The sequence below is a fragment of the Sphaeramia orbicularis genome, chromosome 9, assembly GCF_902148855.1.
Source record: "Sphaeramia orbicularis chromosome 9, fSphaOr1.1, whole genome shotgun sequence".
Taxonomy (NCBI): Eukaryota; Metazoa; Chordata; class Actinopteri; order Kurtiformes; family Apogonidae; genus Sphaeramia; species Sphaeramia orbicularis.
Window position 1 is genome coordinate 5,423,552 of NC_043965.1, and position 23,005 is coordinate 5,446,556.

Sequence of the window (23,005 nt, forward strand, 5' to 3'; positions counted from 1 at the left end):
AAAAAGATTCTGATTAAACATGGCCATTCTGATGTTACTGTGTAAGTATTTTGTGTATTAGTTAATGGCTGTCAGAAGTTTATGAAAAATTTAACAGAATATCAATTACGGATACGCTAACAGTTACTGTGCATGCTACACTGTTAGCCTTTTGCATACCAGTGGTATTTAGTTACAAACATTGCTAAACCATTTTAATTTAATGATGACGGAATGTTAGCTAAAAAATCTCATCTGACATTATTTACTGCGTATTGTGTAAGTATTTTGTATGTAGTTGGAGCTTACTGGGAGTAGGCTAACAGCTAACAATAAGCTAAATAAGTAACGTTAAGTAAGTGTTATATTAAAACGAAGATGTGAACATAATGTACAGTTTTAAGACAGACCAAGCATGCTCTGTACGGAAACATTTAAATGTATTTTCCCCAAAAAAGGCTCAAACTCAGCTTACCTACTGCTTTTCAGATTTGCTCTCCACGAAAAAATGTCAAAAATAAAGCTTCGTATTGTGAACTACACAGTGAATCCCTTTTTCCGTTTTAAACCTTTTGTATTGATGTTTTATTTATTTATTTATTTTAATATCACAAATGTGCATCCCAGCATTCCTGTTCTGGAGAGTTTAGATCTTAATTTTGTATTTTGTATAAATTACATCTTTTGTGCTGCTTTTGTGTTCTCTGCGGAGTCTTGGATGCATCGCTGTGTGATTCGGTTGTAATTTTCAGATGAATGGATGAGGATGGTGAATTCTTAAGTGAATAAACATGTGGAAATCCTACTAAAAAGAGAACTGGAAAAAAAAGAATTACACAGTGAACAATAAAAGTGCCAATACTCTTAAAAATAACAGGATGTCGACTAAAATAACGAGAAAGGCGATCGTGTTACAAGCCCAACAGAAAAAGTAACAGCTCTGTCCAAAAACACACACATATACTTTGTCCTCCTGCAGTTTCTCAATGCGTGGAGTGTATTTATATATTTATATCCAGCTAAATATTGATAGATTTGGTTGTTTGTGTAGAAGCAGCCTCCTCTGCTTTGAGACTTTGTGCTTTTTTTTTATACTTTGGAGAGAAAAAAAAAAGTTACTGCAGCCTGTGGTGTCTTTGTCTCACCCACACACTGTAGATTTTCTGTGTTTCTGTACTTTTCTATTCATGCTTATCTGAAAAAAACAAAAACAACCACAGTCAAATGGAGATGCATCGTAGAATTACCTTGTAGGATTTCCCCTCGTGCACACAGGAGGGTTTCTCAGAGGAGCACTCAGGGCAGCACTTCCCCGGCAGGTAAACAAGCTCCGATCCCTAAAAAAAAAAAAAACACAAAAATAAGTACTTCCATTTGACTACACTTAACTCACAACACCTCATTAATTATTCAAATGAATCAGAGTTTAGACACTTTCACAAAAACTTTACCATTTCAAAATATTAGTATTCATTCCACATGCCTCATTTGAATGATTTATTAACAGAATTATTAAAAAAAAAAAATATATATATATATATATATATATATATATATATATATATATATATATAAGCTGTATGTTTGGCAAAAAATATCAGAAATATAATTCATTAAGTGAGAGGAGGAGAAGCAAATGTAAGTGAAAGGTACTTATTAAACAAAAAGATGCAATTAAAGGCTAGATTTATTGGTAAAATGATTTAAAATGAAAACATGAACACCCACGGAAATAATACAAAAATCATGTGGGCTTCTTAAAATGCCATATTTTTTAAATTTACATTTATATAATGAGCAAATGTTTTTCCAAAGAAACACAAAAATGAGGTCAAATAAAAAATCTGTGATTGTAGGATGAATGTAGAGAAATGACTTGAGGATAAGCCATTTATCTACACATCCACGCTTAATTTAAGAGCGTTTTGTGGGGTAAAAATGTTGGATTTTCATGATATTAACTCTACTAGTCGGATTTTTACAGAAAGCTATCTAAAAAAAAAGCTAGATAAAATGAGTAAATATAATAATAAACTAGAGCTGCAACTGATTAATCGACTCAAAGTGATCCAAAAAAAAAAAAATCAACCACAATTCTCCTGAATCAGAGCTTTGTGTCCTTCATTTCTCTGCTGTTAAACATTGGTTCCACTGTTGTGTTTCACACGGACGCTTATTGTGACGCACAAAGAAGCTTCAATTCAGGAAAACTGCAATAGAATATTTCCCTTCAATCAATTCGAGTCGATTAATCGAATCGGGACTTTTTGCATTGACTTCAAGCACCTAGTCGATTAATCGGTTGCAGCTCTATAATAAAGAGAGCGAACAGAAAGAAAATATGCATTAAAACTGGGTGAGTGTATCTGTTGGTAATTGGATTTTCTTTTCAGAAACAAAAGAAAAACTAGTGGTGAATTGATTTTCGTTTTAAAATAGAAGAATTAAAATTGAATTTCAAGGTGTTTTTCTTTTTGTGTCAAAACAGGTAAACCAAATTTTAAAAACTGGATTGATTTTTGTTTTCTCCTTCTAATAACAAAAAAGAAAGTTACTACCTGAAGAAACTGAAAAACAGACCAAGAATGCCTGTTTTTTTTTTTTTTTTCATTTTCTGAGACCAGATGCTGTCATTTTCAAGGAAAGAGCGCTAATGCCTAGGTCATAAAGATTCTTATCAGTGATGGGTTTGTACGAATCTTCCAGTTCATACAAAATCTGGAGTTCGTAGACATTCATGGAGGGAGCATGTCTACGATGTCCAGATTTCATCCAAATAGGTCATATCAAATGACCATGAAAAGATGACAAACTGCATTTTCCACCAATTATTTACATGTATTAATAGGATTCGTAGATCAGTAGATGCTTTTGGTCACTGGCTGCTGTTTTTGGTCTTTGAGGCTTAAAATAGCTTTTATTACAGTTTGGCGTTAGAGTTTAAGGTCAAAGCTCCAAACTGACATGTTTTTATGCACATGTTTTGGGACTGATGAATAAATATCTTCCCCCTGGAGGCTCTGATAGTGGATGGAGTCAGATCTGTCAGAGGAGAAGCCTGAAAGTTCTCGATGTGTTCCATTTCTACAGGGTGGGGAAGCAAAATTTACAATATTTTGAGGCAGGGATTGAAAGACAGTGTATGACCAATTAGTTTATTGAAAGTCATGAGAATTTATTTGCCACAAGAAAATGTCCATAATAGAAAATGTTTTTATTCTATGTGTCCTCCTTCTTTCTCAATAACTGCCTTCACACGCTTCCTGAAACTTGCGCAAGTGTTCCTCAAATATTGGGGTGACAACTTCTCCCATTCTTCTTTAATAGTATCTTTAAGAAAGTCGACATTGCTGTGTGATGTTCTATCGGTAGCATGTTCTAAAACGCCCCAAACAGCAGAATCCAGAGGGTTTAGATCTGGGCTAGAAGGCGGACATAAACATGATTCCCAAAAATTGCTCAAGTTGGATTTGTTGCTGTTGTCAACAAGTGTTTTGGTGTTCTTGTGTAAGATTTTAACTTCAAATCATATTTTACTGCATTTCTAACGGTCTTGTTGTCTACCTCAAGTTCAATTGCCATTTTTCTCATGGATTTGTTTGGATCCTTTAGGATTTTGGATTTGAGAGCTTTAATAAAAGCTTTGGTACGTTTTTTGTTGCTTCCTCCACTTCCAGACTTTCTGGTAATAGTTTTGCTCATAGTCATTCTCTTCTTTCCATTCTAAACAGTCTTTATGGACACTCCAGCTATTTTTGAAATCTCCTTTGGTGTGACGAATGCATTCAGCAAATCACACACTCTTTGACGTTTGCTTTCCTGATTACTCATATGGGCCAAAGTTTCTGAAAAGGTATGGATAATAGTGTTAGGTATGATTATGACATCAATATATATTTGGTTTCAAAACAATTGACGTAGTGCCTGCTGAGAAAAAACAACTAAATGTTCATTGTAAATTTTGCTTCCCCACCCTGTATATGACACTTGAACCTTCTTTACGTTTCTAAAATAACCTTCAAATTTGTTGTTAATGACAGTGACGACCCTTGGAATCCACTTCCTAGTTCCTTCTGTTTGGTCACAGATGGAGTTGGCTTTGGCTGAAGTTCATTCCCATCAGTCGATGGAGCTGGAGCTGATCATTTGTATTCATATGGACGCCGTGGAGGAGGGGGAGGGGGTGGGGGAGGGGGCGGAGTTAACGCTACATGATGTGTGTTCCGTGTCAGATCTGTGCAAACAAATCTCCCCCTGGGACGTTAAAGACTAAAATAGAAAACATGAAAGACGCCTAAACGGCACAGCAACGTTTCATTAATGGTGCTGTTTGCGTTCTGCGATTATTCACGTTAACGGTTTTGATCCGAGGTGGCACTACAGGGGATCATAAACCTGCCGCCGCGTACCTTTGGCAGCACTTCCACTGTCTATTGACCCACACGTGTCATAAAACCCATTAGCTTGTCTTATTGCCGCGCGCACCGACACGCGCAGGGTGAAAACTGCACGGCAGTGATCTTCTTAGCGGAGTGACCTTGCCCAATTCAATGCTGGACGAGAGCCAATTATGCTACTTACAGCTAATGACACTTACCAGCTGTAATTATCACCATACAGTGTGATTAATGAGGGCTTATTTGGTCATGGCAGGGGGACATTTAACGTAATATTATTAAATCTGCTTGTTGTTAAGAAAACACTGGATCAACTGTGGAGTTGTTGTGGAGCGGAGTTAAAAAGAACTGGTCATTTTGGAGAATTAAAAAAAAAAAAAAATGAGTCTGTTTACATTCACACTAATACTCCAATCAGTGTCTGACCTGGATGTACCCCCAGAACTCTAGTGTTGTCATACATGTTTACAGGAGTTATTTAGTTCTTTTACATCTGAACATGTGAAGGGAAAAAAAATTGTAGAAAACAGAAGGGATGTGGTGAAACATGAGCGGAGGACAGTAACAGGAAGTTTGATTCTATGGTCGTTAGACTTAAACAAAACAAAATAAAAATCAAGTAATGAAAAAATGAACAAAACCAAACAAAAACCGAGTAAAATAATGTTTAAAATGACCAAAAACTGAAGACAAATTTTGTAAAATAATGTAAGAATGAACAAAACTCAATAAAAAAACGAGTAGAATGACGTGCAAAATGACCATAACTGAAGAAAAATTTTGCAAAACATTAAAAAAAAAAAACGAAGAAAACTGCAGAAAAATTTTGTAAAATAATGAAAGAATAAACAACACCCAACAAAAACTGAGTAGAATAATGTGTAAACTGACCAAAACTGAAGAAAATTTTGCAAAACATTTTTAAAAAATGGCCAAAACTGAAGAAAAATGTAGTAAAATAATGAAAGAATGAACAAAACCCTGCAAAAACCAAGTAAACTATTGTTCAAAATGACCAAAACTGAAGAAAAATGTACTTAAATAACGAAAGAATGAATAAAACCCAGCAAAAACCAGGTAAAATAATGTACAAAAATGATCAAAACTGACGAAAAATTTTTGCAAAAAATTTAAAAATGACCAAAACTGAAGAAAAAATGTGTAAATTATGAAAGAATGAACAAAACTGAAAACAATCAGAGTATAATAATGCACAAAATTACCAAAACTGGGGAAAAATTTAGCAAGACATTTAAAAAGTGACCAAAACTGAAGAAAAATTGACTAAAATAATTGAAAGAATGAACAAAACCAAGCAAAAACCAAGTAAAATCATGTACAAAATGACCAAACTGAGTAAAGTAATGTACAAAATGACCAAAACTAAGGAAAAATTTAGCAAAATATTTAAAAATGACCAAAACTGAAGAAAAATTGAATAAAATAATAGAATGGTCAAAACCGAGCGAAAACCAAGTAAAATTATGTACAAAATGACTAAAACTGAAGAAAAATTGAGTAAAATAATTAAAGAATGAACAAAACCGAGTAATGTACAAAATGACCAAAACTGAAGAAAAACGTAGCAAAATAATGAAAAAATTTATTGCAAAACCAAACAAAAACTGAGTAAAATCATGTACTAGATGACCAAAACTGAAGAAAAATGGAGTAAAATAATTAAAGAATGAACAAAACCGAGTAAAGTAATGTACAAAATGACCAAAACTGAAGAAAAATTGTGTAAAATAATGAAAGAATGAACAAAACCGTGCAAAACCAAGTAAAATAATCTACAAAATGACCAAAACTGAAGAAAAACGTAGTAAAATAATGAAAAAATTTCTTACAAAACCAAACAAAAACTGAGTAAAATCATGTACTAGATGACCAAAACTGAAGAAAAATGGAGTAAAATAATTAAAGAATGAACAAAACCGAGTAAAGTAATGTACAAAATGACCAAAACTGAAGAAAAATTGTGTAAAATAATGAAAGAATGAACAAAACCGTGCAAAACCAAGTAAAATAATCTACAAAATGACCAAAACTGAAGAAAAACGTAGTAAAATAATGAAAAAATTTCTTACAAAACCAAACAAAAACTGAGTAAAATCATGTACTAAATGACCAAAACTGAAGAAAAATATTATATAAAATAATGATAATAAAATAATAAAATAAAATAATAATAATAAATAAAAATAATAATAAAATAATAAAATAATAAAAATATATAAATTGAGTAAAACAAAGAAAAAAATGGACAAAACCGAACAAAAACTGAGTAAAATAATGAATAAAATGAGCTAAACTAAACATAAATTAAATAAAGTAATGAAAAAAATGAACTAAACCAAAGACCATGAACATGGATTATCATATTTCTGAAGTGCACGTAAACGCATCACACCTGATTATTATAAATGATCTATATAATTACAGTTATCAGATTTTCTCGGTCACGTAAACGGACTGTAAGGGAACAGCGGTTAAAAAGCCTCAGTTTGCTTTGGCCTAAATCTCCCTCATACCTTGTGTCCTACTTTCTAAACTGGGCTGAGTCTAAGGTCCTGTTCAGACCTTGTATTAACATGAAAACCACCCAGAGTCCAGCTGTTGGGGAGTCTGTTCACACCTGCTGTTCCAAAGCATCACATGTGTGGACTGAGCACTGATGATTACATCTGATTTCACCTCTTCATAAGTAAATGCAGAAGCTCACTCTTTTGGTTCAAATAAACCCAATTTATTCTTAAAGGAGTGATACTATGCTTTAAAAAAAATAAAAAAAAATAAAAAAAAAGGAATTATGCATTTTCATACATTTCATCAGTCAAATTAATTTGTCTCTATATTTAACCATCTTTAACTGATTTATCACCATTTATTGTAATATTATCTTTTGTATTTTGTGTTTTGTTTTCAGTAAATGTCAGGTATTTTCCTACATTTCATTTACTAATCATGTAGATGTTCATAAGTAAAGAGTAAAGTTGACAATTTTTCATCAGTTTCGGTTATTTTGTACATTATTTTACTTTGATTTTGTTCGGTTTTGTCCATTCTTTCATTATTTTACAAAATTTTTCATCAGTTTCGGTTATTTTGTACATTATTTTACTTGGTTTATGCTGGGTTTTGTTCATTCTTTCATTATTTTACAACATTTTTCTTTAGTGTTAGTAATTTTGTACGTTATGTTACTCTGGTTTTGTTGATTATTTCATTATTTTACTAAATTTTTCATCAGTTTTCGTTATTTTGTACATTATTTTACTCAGTTTATGCTGGGTTTTGTTCATTCTTTCATTATTTTACTAAATTTTTCTTTAGTTTTAGTAATTTTGTACATTATTTTACTCTGGTTTTGTTTCGTTTTGTTGATTATTTCATTATTTTACTAAATTTTTCTTCAGTTTTGGTCATTTTGAACATTATTTTACTAGGTTTTGCTGAGTTTTGTTCATTCTTTCATTATTTTACTAAATTTTTCTTCAGTTTTGGTCATTTTGAACATTATTTTACTAGATTTTTGCTGAGTTTTGTTCATTCTTTCATTATTTTACTAAATTTTTCATCAGTTTTGATTATTTTGTACATTATTTTACTCGGTTTATGCTGGGTTTTGTACATTCTTTCATTATTTTACAAAATTTTTCTTTAGTTTTAGTAATTTTGTACATTATTTTACTCTGGTTTTGTTTCATTTTGTTCATTCTTTCATTATTTTACTGAATTTTTCTTCAGTTTTGGTCATTTTGAACATTATTTTATTAGGTTTTTGCTGAGTTTTGTACATTCTTTCATTATTTTACTCAATTTTTCATCAGTTTCGGTTATTTTGTACATTATTTTACTTGGTTTATGCTGGGTTTTGTTCATTCTTTCATTATTTTACAACATTTTTCTTTAGTGTTAGTAATTTTGTACGTTATGTTACTCTGGTTTTGTTGATTATTTCATTATTTTACTAAATTTTTCATCAGTTTTCGTTATTTTGTACATTATTTTACTCAGTTTATGCTGGGTTTTGTTCATTCTTTCATTATTTTACTAAATTTTTCTTTAGTTTTAGTAATTTTGTACATTATTTTACTCTGGTTTTGTTTCGTTTTGTTGATTATTTCATTATTTTACTAAATTTTTCTTCAGTTTTGGTCATTTTGAACATTATTTTACTAGGTTTTTGCTGAGTTTTGTTCATTCTTTCATTATTTTACTAAATTTTTCTTCAGTTTTGGTCATTTTGAACATTATTTTACTAGGTTTTTGCTGAGTTTTGTTCATTCTTTCATTATTTTACTAAATTTTTCTTCAGTTTTGGTCATTTTGAACATTATTTTACTAGATTTTTGCTGAGTTTTGTTCATTCTTTCATTATTTTACTAAATTTTTCATCAGTTTTGATTATTTTGTACATTATTTTACTCGGTTTATGCTGGGTTTTGTACATTCTTTCATTATTTTACAAAATTTTTCTTTAGTTTTAGTAATTTTGTACATTATTTTACTCTGGTTTTGTTTCATTTTGTTCATTCTTTCATTATTTTACTGAATTTTTCTTCAGTTTTGGTCATTTTGAACATTATTTTACTAGGTTTTTGCTGAGTTTTGTACATTCTTTCATTATTTTACTCAATTTTTCATCAGTTTCGGTTATTTTGTACATTATTTTACTTGGTTTATGCTGGGTTTTGTTCATTCTTTCATTATTTTACAACATTTTTCTTTAGTGTTAGTAATTTTGTACGTTATGTTACTCTGGTTTTGTTGATTATTTCATTATTTTACTAAATTTTTCATCAGTTTTCGTTATTTTGTACATTATTTTACTCAGTTTATGCTGGGTTTTGTTCATTCTTTCATTATTTTACTAAATTTTTCTTTAGTTTTAGTAATTTTGTACATTATTTTACTCTGGTTTTGTTTCGTTTTGTTGATTATTTCATTATTTTACTAAATTTTTCTTCAGTTTTGGTCATTTTGAACATTATTTTACTTGGTTTTTGCTGAGTTTTGTTCATTCTTTCATTATTTTACTAAATTTTTCTTCAGTTTTGGTCATTTTGAGCATTATTTTACTAGGTTTTTGCTGAGTTTTGTTCATTCTTTCATTATTTTACTAAATTTTTCTTCAGTTTTGGTCATTTTGAACATTATTTTACTAGATTTTTGCTGAGTTTTGTTCATTCTTTCATTATTTTACTAAATTTTTCATCAGTTTTGATTATTTTGTACATTATTTTACTCGGTTTATGCTGGGTTTTGTACATTCTTTCATTATTTTACAAAATTTTTCTTTAGTTTTAGTAATTTTGTACATTATTTTACTCTGGTTTTGTTTCATTTTGTTCATTCTTTCATTATTTTACTGAATTTTTCTTCAGTTTTGGTCATTTTGAACGTTATTTTACTAGGTTTTTGCTGAGTTTTGTACATTCTTTCATTATTTTACTCAATTTTTCATCAGTTTTGGTTATTTTGTACATTATTTTACTTGGTTTATGCTGGGTTTTGTACATTCTTTCATTATTTTACAAAATTTTTCTTTAGTTTTAGTAATTTTGTACATTATTTTACTCTGGTTTTGTTTCGTTTTGTTGATTATTTCATCATATTACTAAATTTTTCTTCAGTTTTGGTCATTTTGGACATCATTTTACTTGGTTTTTGCTGAGTTTGGTTCATTCTTTCATCATTGTAGTCAATTTTTCTTCTATTTTGGTCATTTTGGACATCATTTTACTTTGTTTTACCTGGGTTTTGTTCATTCTTTCATTATTTTACAATTTTTTTTCTTCGGTTTTGGTCATTTTTTAAATATTTTGCTGAATTTTTCTTCAGTTTTGGTCTTTTTTTTTTTTTTTTTTATATTTTGCTAAATCTACATAAAAAATAGGGAAAACCGAAAAAAAAAAAAAAATCACTTTTTCAGCATAATCTCTCATTAATTGAACATAAACCCAGTGTGTCCATCCACTGTCATTGATTCAACTCCACGGATTTTACTGGTGAATCAGTATTGTAGAAGATGACACTGTTTCCATGGTAACTACGGAGCCTCTGAACGTCCAAACGGGTCATATCTGATGACCGTGAAAAGATGACAAACTGTATTTTACACCAATTATTTACATGTATTGATAGGATTAATGGATCAGCAGGTATTGAACACTTTAAATCAGTAGATGAGTTTGGTAGATGGTAGATGTTTGGGTCTTTATGGGTTAAAAAAAAAAAATCTGCGGTAAATATCGGCCTCAAAAATCAGCTGTAGATATCGGCCATCAGCTGACCAAATTTTTAAGAAATCGGGATCGGTCTAAGGAAAACCTATATTGGTCGACCTCTAGAACAGATGCTCCACAGGTCTTAATGCACAATTCGGATTTTTGGGGGAAATCCAATTTTTTTTGTGTGTGCTGGTTTATATTACACATTAAATGCGACTTCTATCAGTTTTGAGTATGAACAGAACGCGACTCTGAAGTGACCCACATGCACAAAAGAGGTCCTAACGTAACCTAATACCAGAGCCTTCTATATAATAATACGTGACCACACAGACATGCACTGTGTTTATGGAAGCAAGTATGTTTTCTCCTGGGACGCAGAATTGTGACGTTTGTCGCATTTCAATGACGTAAAGGTCGGATAAATTCGACCTGGCTGTTCAAACTGAAGTCGAATTGCAAAATTATCGGATACACATCAGATTTAGGACCACATATGAAATGAAAGCGTCCTGGGTTGGATTAATGCTGTTCAAACTGTCTTTAACAGATCAGATACAGGTCACATATGTGCAAAAAAAAAAATCGGATTTGGGCGTCATTAGCCTGCAGTCTAAACGTACCCTTAAAGACAGTATCTAATGCATTTACAGAAAGGTTTTTTTTTTTTTTTTTGTGCTGAAGCCTCTTATCTTCTCCACACAGGTAATCACCACTTCATCCTAATGAAGTGAATTATGAGCGACGGGTGCGGTCAACCTGATAACATCCAATGACGACCCCTTTTCCCATTAAACCCAGTCTGGGTCTGCTCTGAAGTACAACCCTGGCCCATTTCACGGCAGGAAACTGGACGTCAAGCTACTGTGACTTCTTCTATTAACTTTTTAGTGGGCATCTGAAGGCCAGGAAATGGGATTTCTGCACGCTGACATGTTGGTCATTTCAAGTCACACTTTGAACAGTAGAGAATCAAAAACGATAGGAGGAGGGGATGCTTTCAGACACAGACGATAACAGTAGGGTTAACATGTTCATGGTACAACGAACGGTTCACATCAGACGTTTACACAGTTCCATATATCTGCAAATGTAAACCGATCCCATTATTATGAACCCACTCATTTACATGCATTAAAGAGATGTGAAACTGCACAGAAAATGTATAAAGCAGAAAATAATTTACTCTTATACTATATTCAGAGGTGGTTTGAGGTTAATTAATTTTAATTATTAGTTATGAGCTGAGAAAAACAGGAACGTTAAAGAAAAAGAAAAAAGAGAAATAAAGTCGTATAAAAGGTAGTTGCATAACCATAACTGTAACCATTTCCATATTATAAACCATTAAAATATGGCTCATTATAAGTAAAGACAGATTTTTTAATGTATCAGAAATTCCTCAAAAATTCAAAAATCTAAATTTCTCAAAACTCTCAATACATTTTGTAGACGCTAGTCACTTTTCCATTGGACTTATGCGCAAAACTTTACCAATATTTAATAAATGTCAAAAAAACAGAGGTGCGTAATGTCGTTTTTTCCATTAAATCACAAATGCAATGGTTTGTTTATTTGTTGTCGCTATTTGACATGAGAAGACATTCCATAAACATGGCAACAAATGTAAATATCATGTTGATTTACAGATATACAGCGTGGGGAAGCAAAATTTTCTCAGCAGGCACTACGTCAATTGTTTTGAAACCAAACATATACTGATGTCATAATCATACCTAACACTATTATCCATACCTTTTCACAAACTTTTGCCCATATGAGTAATCAGGAAAGCAAACGTCAAAGAGTGTGTGATTTGCTGAATGCACTCGTCACACCAAAGGAGATTTCCAAAATAGTTGGAGTGTCCATAAAGACTGTTTAGAATGGAAAGAAGAGAATGACTATGAGCAAAACTATTACCAGAAAGTCTGGAAGATACTATTAAAGAAGAATGGGAGAAGTTGTCACCCCAATATTTGAGGAACACTTGTGCAAGTTTCAGGAAGCGTGTGAAGGCAGTTATTGAGAAAGAAGGAGGACATATAGAATAAAAACATTTTCTATTATGTACATTTTCTTGTGGCAAATAAATTCTCATGACTTTCAATAAACTAATTGGTCATACACTGTCTTTCAATCCCTGCCTCAAAATATTGTAAATTTTGCTTCCCCACCCTGTATTCATTATTATTACATATTACCCCTCTATGTCGTACTAAATTTAAAAAATTATTCAGTTTCCTGGCGTGTCCACACATTCCACTATGTTTCTTTTAAAACTCTTCCTCTTCTCTTCTAATAATGTCCGTCAACATCGTTTTTTTTTGTTTTTTTTTTATTGACGAGACTCTAGTTGCTGAAAAAGGTCTTTCCATTGCAGTTTTGCATGATATACCATTTGCGCTATGCCACAAAAACTACCTCTTACCAGCGCAAAAACTTTTAATCCAAAAACAAGAGTTTGGGCAAAATTGTCGTTTTTCCATTTGGTAAATTTTTAGTCACAAGTTATATTTGGGCAATTTGAAGGTCAATGGAAAAGCGACTACTGCCCCAAGGAAGCTACATATAAAATTATGTAATTAATCCGACCTGTAGTTTCACCTGAGAAGATATTTGAAGAAGACGAGGACAGTGAAGATGCCTATCGACTAATGAGCTAAAAACACTAAATACAAAATAATCTGATAAAAAAAATTGAGCCTTTCCTTCAGTTTGTACGAGTGTAAGAGATCATTATGGAGGGTGGGAGGGAGGGGTTTTCTTTGTAATTGTTTTTCTGTTTTTATTGTGTAATTGTTTTTAATTCTGTAAAGCACTTTGTGTTGCATCTGTGCATGAAAAGCGCTCTATAAATAAAGGTTGATTGATTGATTGATTGATTGATTTCCAGAACATTCTCATGCATCATGCCTAACAGGATTATTTTCCCCTGTTTTCCACTGAACTGGTCCAACAGTACAACCACAGCCTCCCTCTTTTCTCATCTCTTCAAGCTTCGTCTGGTAAAGGTCAACGTTGTGATATTTTCCAAAAACCTGCTGATATCCGTTGTTTAAAGGCCTCTCCTTCTGAACGGTGGAACAAAACCCTGCACAGTCCAGGTAAGATTTAGTCTCTTTAGCTCAGAGGGACCGTGAAACTCTGCGGTGCACTGTGCTTTATTGTTTATTCAGTGTTGTTATGTCACTTCGTTCAGGACAGGACGATTATCAAAAACATCAAGTTTGGCTTTGATTGGATGAAAAACGGCTGAGTTATAACAGTTCTGTTTTTCATGGTGAGACATCAAAATTCGCCACCTCACCCTGAACGTGTTGAGGGTCACCTGTCCAATCTTTAAGCAACTTTTCATCAACAACCACTTAAGACTTAACTGACCAAATTTGACGTCCATTGAGGTAAATCTGTAGGAGGAATTCGATCAAATACGCCAGTGGTTCCCAACCTTTTTTGTCTCATGACCCCATTTTATCATCATAAATTTATGGCGACCCCAGACTTTCAAAACGAAGGGATTTTTTTTTTTTGCTAAAATTAATTTGTTTTTGATCATGTAATAGTTTGCTATACTATGTTGCAAATAAATGTTAATTTTAGACGACATTTAGTCTATATAACGTATATTATTCTGGACGGAGGCAGTAAATCCAGGTGTAGATTACTGCACAAAGGGAGAATTGGATTTTCCTTGGTCAGGATATGTAGTCAGTCCAGCTGTGATTTACAATCTGACAATTAATACTGAACAAACAAGAACTGAAACTATCTTAAACTCAGTGGTAGTCAGTAGTGGTCTTTAGGGGGCGCTACAGAGCCTTTATATCAAAATATCAAAGCCAAATATCGAATTTTTTGCCGCCACTCATGATTTTGTGAAAAAAAAAAAGACAGACTTTTGGCATATGTTCAGGCCCTCAGAAATGCAGAGGAAAGTCCAAAATAATAATAAACACAGCAGATACAACAGGGCCTTCACAGGGCAGCGCTCAGGCCCTAACAAGCACAGACATCTGAGGGCAGTTTGGGCCTACTTACTTACTTACTTACTTACTTACTTACTTACTTACTTACTTATTTACTTACTTAGTTATTTACTTACTTACTTACTTATTTACTTACCTACTTATTTACTTACTTACTTACTTACTTACTTACTTACTTACTTACTTACTTATTTACTTACTTAGTTATTTACTTACTTACTTACTTACTTATTTACTTACCTACTTACTTGTTTACTTACTTGCTTACTTATTTACTTACTTACTTATTTACTTACTTACTTACTTATTTACTTACTTATTTACTTACTTTCTTATTTACTTACTTACTTTCTTATTTACTTACTTATTTACTTACTTACTTATTTACTTACTTACTTACTTATTTACTTACTTACTTATTTACTTACTTACTTACTTATTTACTTACTTACTTATTTACTTACTTACTTACTTGCTTACTTACTTATTTAGTTACTTATTTATTTATTTACTTATTTACTTACCTACTTACTTACTTATTTACTATTTATTTACTCACTTACACTTATTTACTTACTTATTTATTTACTTACTTACTTATTTACTTACCTACTTACTTATTTACTTACCTACTTACTTACTTATTTACTTACCTACTCACTTACTTATTTACTTACTTTCTTATTTACTTACTTACTTTCTTATTTACTTACCTACTTACTTACTTACTTACTTACTTACTTATTTACTTATTTACTTACTTATTTACTTACTTACTTATTTACTTACTTACTTATTTATTTACTTACTTACTTACTTATTTATTTACTTACTTGCTTACTTATTTATTTACTTACTTGCTTACTTACTTATTTACTTACTTACTTACTTATTTATTTATTTACTTATTTACTTACCTACTTACTTACTTATTTACTTACTTACTTATTTACTTACTTACTTACTTATTTATTTATTTACTTATTTACTTACCTACTTACTTACTTATTTACTTACTTATTTACTTATTTACTTACTTACTTATTTACTTACTTACTTATTTATTTACTTACTTACTTACTTATTTATTTACTTACTTGCTTACTTATTTATTTACTTACTTGCTTACTTACTTATTTACTTACTTACTTATTTACTTACTTACTTACTTACTTATTTATTTATTTACTTATTTACTTACCTACTTACTTACTTATTTACTTACTTACTTATTTACTTACTTATTTACTTACTTACTTACTTACTTACTTACTTACTTATTTACTTACTTATTTATTTCTTTATTTAGCGATAAAGACTTGTGTTCTTACCTGTGGGCACTGCACCCGTCCACATTCAGCCCTCTGACACAGGACCTGACCCCTGTCGCAGGTACAGAACTCGCAGCCGGTGCCGTTCCACATGTCTCCATGGTAACGCACCGCCCCCTCATAAAGGCAGCTCCCTTTGGCGGCGGCGCATTCGTCACAACACTGACCGGCGCGCTTCACTTTGGTTTGACCCTGCACAGAAGAAAAACAACGCTCAGACACACAGAGTCTGAGAAAACTGAATGTGTTTGATGGATTTGAACACGGAGCGAAAACTGAGAATGTGTGTTTTTAGGGGAAAACGTGACAAACAGTTCAGACAGAAGACAGTTTTTTGACTTTATCTCAAAGTGCTCACAGGTGTCCACGTTCGTAAACTAAGGCTACGTTCAGACAGCAGGTTTTAATGCACGATTCGGATTTCTGGGTGAAATCCGATTTTTTTGTGTGCTCGTTCATATTACACATTAAATGCGACTTCTATCAGTTTTGACTATGAACGGAATGTGACCCTGAAGTGACCCACATGCACAAAAGAGGTCCTGATGGAATACGTGACCACATAGACACGCACTGTGTTTACGGAAGTAAATATGTTTTCCCGCCGCTCCTCCTCCTCCTGGGATGCAGAATTGTGACGTTTGTCGCATTTCAACGACGTAAAGGTCGGATAAATGCGAGCTGGCCGTTCAGACTGAAGTTTCATTGCAAAATATCAGATATGTATCGGATTTAGGACCACATATGAAAGTGGCCTGGGTTGTGGGTCGGATTTGCGCTGTTCAAACTATCTTTAAAAGATCGGATACAGGTCACATATGAGCAAAAAAATCCGATGTGGGCCACGTTTACCTGCAGTCTGAACTTAGCCTAAGACTGTCCATATCTCTTGTAGACAGAACACATTATTAACCCTTTGAACTGTTTGCACTGTTGACAAAAGCTGAGATTTGATTCTTTCTATTGTTATGTAACACATTATGCGTTGGCTGAGGGGGAGGGGTGGAAGTGGGCGGAGCAGAAAGTAGCCAACCAGAGCGGATGCGATCGATGAGAGACACTTGTTACTTTTAGCAGTGTTTTAGCGATGTTTTAGCTGTGTTTTTGAGGTGAATTCTTGTAAATAATTGTATATAATAGTGATAGTACTGTTCTGGAGTGTTCTACTAGAGCACAGGTGTCAAACATGCGGCCCGGGGGCCAAATCCGGCCCGCCAAAGGGTCCAATCCGGCCCGCGGGATGAATTTGTGAAAAACTGCAAAAATTACACTGAAGAAATTAACAATCAATAGTGTTAAAATCATTTTAATTCAGGTTCCATGTACAGACACATACAGTCCAATTAGATTTAAAGTGGGTCAAAACCAGTAAAATATTATCATAATAACCTATAAATAATGACAACCCCAAATTTTCGGGTTTTTTTGTTGTTTTTTTTTTGGTGTAAAAAAAGTCATATTACATGAAAATGTTTACATGACCAAACTATACATTTATAAAAAATGTGAATAACCTGAACAAATATGAACAAACAGAAATGTCTTAAGAAAAGTAAATGCAATATTACCAACATTCTGCCTGTTACTAAATGTTTTGTGCGATTGTAATGCGCATGTGTAAATGATAAACTGATAAAAACAAGGCAGAATATTGTTAAAAAGTTAAAATTGCTCTTGTTTTTCTTATGACAATTCAATTTGTTCATGTTATTTAGATTTTCAAGGAAAATTTGTGGATGTAAACCTGATCATAACATAATTTTACTTTTTTCACTGTTATTATGTTACTGGTCCGGCCCACTGGAGATCAAATGGGGCTGAATGTGGCCCCTGAACTAAAATGAGTTTGACACCCCTGTACTAGAGTGTTCTGCTGTGTTTTTTTTTTCCGAGTTTTGCTGTTTTTTTTCCCTTTTTCACTGTTTTTATCTTTTTTTTTTTATCTGTATTTTTGTTGTGTTTTAGCTGTAAATATTATGTAAATGTATGTATATTTATATATTGTATACAAATCTATATGCAGAGAACTAGCCAGGGCAGAAAGAGATGCAGTGTCTGTATTTGAATCTGATCATGGATGTTTTTGTCAGTGAAATGAGGGGCTCTGACTACAACTAGACAGAAAGTGAACACAGACTATCACACAGGATCAAAATGAAAGAACTAAACAGAAGAAGAACATGCACACAATGATCCAACTAAAATGTTTGAGCACATGTAAAATGTTGTCGGGGTCTGCTCTAGGTTTCCGCCTGTTAAAAGGAAGTTTTTCCTCACCACTGTCACTAGTCACAAGAGTTTGCTCCTGGAGGATTCTGTCGGGTTTCTGTAAATTGGCTTGAGAGTTCTAGCATCATCATCATATGGAACAATTTAACCCAGTCACAGCAAACCTGTGTGCTCTTACCCAGATTCAAAAAACTTTTAAATTTCATAGATTTCATAGAACATCCAAGCACTACTTTCACCTGATCTGTTTGCTCTTCTTGATTCATTTATCATTTTTCTTGGTTAGATAACTCGATAACTAGAAATCCACGGTCTTGGTCCTGCTAGATCTCTCCTCGGCCTTTGACACAGTGGACCATACCATAATGATTGAGAGACTGAGGGACCTGGTAGGGATGTCAGGTCCTGTGCTAGACTGGTTCTCCTCTTACCTGACCGGCAGAAGCTTCACTGTGTCAATAAACAACTTCCAATCTGACTCAGCGGATCTACTGTGTGGTGTGCCCCAAGGCTCTGTCCTGGGACCAGTGCTATTCTTACTCTATGTCCTCCCACTTGGCCACATTATCCGACAGTACAGTGATGTCTCCTATCATCTATTCACAGATGACATCCAGATATACTGCTCCTTTAACTCCTCTGAGCCCCATAAACTGAGTTCCTTAATCATCTGCTTGTCAGAGCTGAAGCAGTGGCTAAATGATAACAGCCTCCAGCTGAACTCCAGCAAAACTGAGACCCTCATCATTGCCCCGGATAGTGCAATCCCAGGGATCAAACATCACCTTGGAGACCTGAGTTCCTCGGTAAAGACAAAACTGAGGAATCTGGGTGTCATCTTTGACCAGGACATGTCTTTAGAATTCTACTCCAAACACCTAGTCAAAAACTGTTTCTTCCAACTACGCAACATCTCCAAACTCAGATCTATGGTGTCCACAAATGAGCTCGAGATGATCGTTCACGCTTTCGTATCTTCTCGCTTAGACTACTGCAACAGCCTGTTCACATGCTTAAACAAGAAGGAGCTGGCCCGTCTACAGTTTGTCCAGAACTCTGCTGCCAGGCTCCTGACCCGCACAAACAGGAGAACCCACATCACTCCCATCCTTAAATCTCTCCACTGGCTCCCTGTTCTATATCGTCTTCATTTCAAAATTCTTGTGCTAACTTTCCGGGCCCTACATGGCCAGGCCCCTGCATACATTGCTTCCCTGATCCAGCCCTACAGCTCGACTCGTAGCTTGAGGTCTTCAGGACAGCACCTGCTGATGGTTCCACGGACCTGTTTTAGCACACGCGGTGACAGGTCTGTTAAAGCTGTGGCACCACGTCTATGGAATGACCTGCCTCTACACCTACGGTCCATGGACTCTGTAGAGAGCTTTAAGAAACACCTCAAAACCCTCCTGTTCAAAAAGGCTTTTTAGTCTCCCACCTGACCCAGGACCACCACAGACTGATTACACTCTATGTATTCATCATAACGTACTCCATGTGTCATCCCCCCCCCCCGCCCCCCAGTCTCTCTATATCTCTATCGCTCTCTCTTTTCTCCTCCTTTACTCTCTCTCTTTAACCCCAACTGGTCAAGGCAGACAGCCATCCTTCAGGAGTCTGGGTCTGCTCCAGGTTTCTGCTGTTAAAGGGAAGTTTTTCCTCGCCACTGTCACCAACCACAAGTGTTTGCTCCTGAAGGATTCTGTTGGGTCTCTGTAAACTTAATTTGATTCTGATTTGAATTGATAAAGCACTTTGTGACTCTGTCTGTGAAAAGTGCTCTATAAATAAAATTTACTTTACTTACTTTACTTATAACTTATTAGTTTCATTCTGAATTTCGTTTCATAGTTTTGTCGATTCTTATTTATTTCTACGTGCACTGCTTACGATGTATTTAGTTAGTTTTTTGTTTTGTTTTGTTTTGTTTTTGACTTATTTTCTTCTTTTAATTAATTTTGTTTATTTATGATTGTATATCATATTAGACACTGTAACTACTTTTTTTTATTTCAAGTCTTTGGGGAGGCCCATGATAAACCAATTTGGTTTTTGGCTTCCCCGGCATGTCTTTTACTGTTATTATTATTGTGTTTTTATTGTCTTGTATACATGTGAATGAACAATAAACAATAAACAATCATATAGAACAACATACTTACAGCTCTATATGTAAAGTGTCATGAGATAACTTTTATTATGATTTGGCACTATATAAATAAAATTTGATTTCATTTGAATAAAATAGTTGAAACTTCATTTCTATAATCTGAATTTTTATGCACATTTAGTTGTTTTTCATAATATCCTAAAAAAAATTCAAGTCTGTTTTTTTTTTTTTTTTTTTTTTTTTGCTATAACACACTATTTTAAGCATTTATTACACAGGTGTCAAACATACGGCCCGGGGGCCAAAACTGGCCCGCCAAAAGGTCCAATCTGGCCCGTAGGATGAATTTGTGAAATGTAAAAATCGTACTCAAGATATTAACAGTCAATGGTTTTACTTTAGGAGCCATAAAAAGCCCTACTTTAGTCTCAAGTGGGTCAGATCAGTAAAATACTGCCATGAAAACCTACAAATAATGACAATTCCAAATTTTTCCTCTTTGTTTTAGTTTGAAAAAGTGAAATTACATGAAAATGTGTAAATTTACAAACTAACCTTACACAAAAAATATGAAAAACTAGATACGTGTTAAGAGAAGTAAGTGCAATCTTACTAATATTCTGCCTAAAATATTTTGTAAATTTGCAGATCCATTGTGATCTGTAAGTTGTAATGCACATTTACAAATGATAAGCAGAGGCAAAATATAGTTAAAATTGCACTTATTTTTCTGAATAAATTTCAGTTTTTTCATGGTTGTTCATGTGATTCACATTTTTAAAAGGACAGTTTATAGATGTAAACGTTTCCATAATGTAATTGTACTTTTTTTCAATATAAACACATTGAAATGTTTGGAGTTGGCATTATTTATATATTATTGTGTTATTAATTCACTGGTCCGGCCCATTTCATATACTGGGAGGATGTGGCCCCTGAACTAAAATGAGTTTGACACCCCTGATTTATTACATATAATAATGATAATTAATGGCCAGATATTGAAATTTAAGTTCTTCCTGAAAAAAAGGTGCAAACGAATCATCAAAAAACCGACCTTTTCTGACACTTTTATTGCAAAAACATACAGAAATCTAGGCGGCCTGTTATAATACTAGTCATAAAATCTAAGGAAACTCCTCCCTCTGTCCCCGTCTAACGGTTAATGCGGCGTCTTTTTCTTGGTTAGATAACTTATTAGTTTCATTCTGAATTTCGTTTCATAGTTTTGTCGATTCTTATTTATTTCTACGTGCACTGCTTACGACGTATTTAGTTTTTTTTTCCACGATAAACCACTTTGGTTTTTGCCTTCCCCGGCATGTCTTTTACTGTTATTATTATTATTATTATTATTATTATTGTGTTTTTATTGTCTTGTATACATGTGAATGAACAATAAAATAGAACAACATAATTGCGGCTCTATATGTAAAGTGTCATGAGATAACTTTTATTATGATTTGGCACTATATGAATAAAATTTGATTTCATTTGAATAAAATAGTTGAAACTTCATTTCTATAATCTGAATTTTTATGCACATTTAGTTGTTTTTCATAATATCCTAAAAAAAATTCAAGTCTTTTTTTTTTTTTTTTTGCTATAACACACTATTTTAAGCATTTATTACACAGGTGTCAAACATACGGCCCGGGGGCCAAAACTGGCCCGCCAAAAGGTCCAATCTGGCCCGTAGGATGAATTTGTGAAATGTAAAAATTGTACTCAAGATATTAACAGTCAATGGTTTTACTTTAGGAGCCATAAAAAGCCCTACTTTAGTCTCAAGTGGGTCAGATCAGTAAAATACTGCCATGAAAACCTACAAATAATGACAATTCCAAATTTTTCCTCTTTGTTTTAGTTTGAAAAAGTGAAATTACATGAAAATGTGTAAATTTACAAACTAACCTTACACAAAAAATATGAAAAACTAGATACGTGTTAAGAGAAGTAAGTGCAATCTTACTAATATTCTGCCTAAAATATTTTGTAAATTTGCAGATCCATTGTGATCTGTAAGTTGTAATGCACATTTACAAATGATAAGCAGAGGCAAAATATAGTTAAAATTGCACTTATTTTTCTGAATAAATTTCAGTTTTTTCATGGTTGTTCATGTGATTCACATTTTTAAAAGGACAGTTTATAGATGTAAACGTTTCCATAATGTAATTGTACTTTTTTTCAATATAAACACATTGAAATGTTTGGAGTTGGCATTATTTATATATTATTGTGTTATTAATTCACTGGTCCGGCCCATTTCATATACTGGGAGGATGTGGCCCCTGAACTAAAATGAGTTTGACACCCCTGATTTATTACATATAATAATGATAATTAATGGCCAGATATTGAAATTTAAGTTCTTCCTGAAAAAAAGGTGCAAACGAATCATCAAAAAACCGACCTTTTCTGACACTTTTATTGCAAAAACATACAGAAATCTAGGCGGCCTGTTATAATACTAGTCATAAAATCTAAGGAAACTCCTCCCTCTGTCCCCGTCTAACGGTTAATGCGGCGTCTTTTTCTTGGTTAGATAACTTATTAGTTTCATTCTGAATTTCGTTTCATAGTTTTGTCGATTCTTATTTATTTCTACGTGCACTGCTTACGACGTATTTAGTTTTTTTTTCCACGATAAACCACTTTGGTTTTTGGCTTCCCCGGCATGTCTTTTACTGTTATTATTATTATTATTATTATTATTATTATTATTATTATT

General features: G+C 33.1%; 1 protein-coding gene across 1 annotated transcript in view; it reads right to left on the reverse strand.

Moving 5' to 3' along the window:
- Nucleotides 1-23,005, reverse strand: part of fras1 (Fraser extracellular matrix complex subunit 1) — a 1,008,712-nt gene that overhangs the window by 699,315 nt on the left and 286,392 nt on the right. Inside the window, exons 9-10 of the mRNA XM_030143455.1 lie at nucleotides 15,933-16,124; nucleotides 1,227-1,316 (exon numbers count right to left, since the gene is read on the reverse strand). Coding sequence (XP_029999315.1) covers nucleotides 1,227-1,316; nucleotides 15,933-16,124 — 282 coding nt within the window. The remainder of the gene's footprint in view (nucleotides 1-1,226; nucleotides 1,317-15,932; nucleotides 16,125-23,005) is intronic.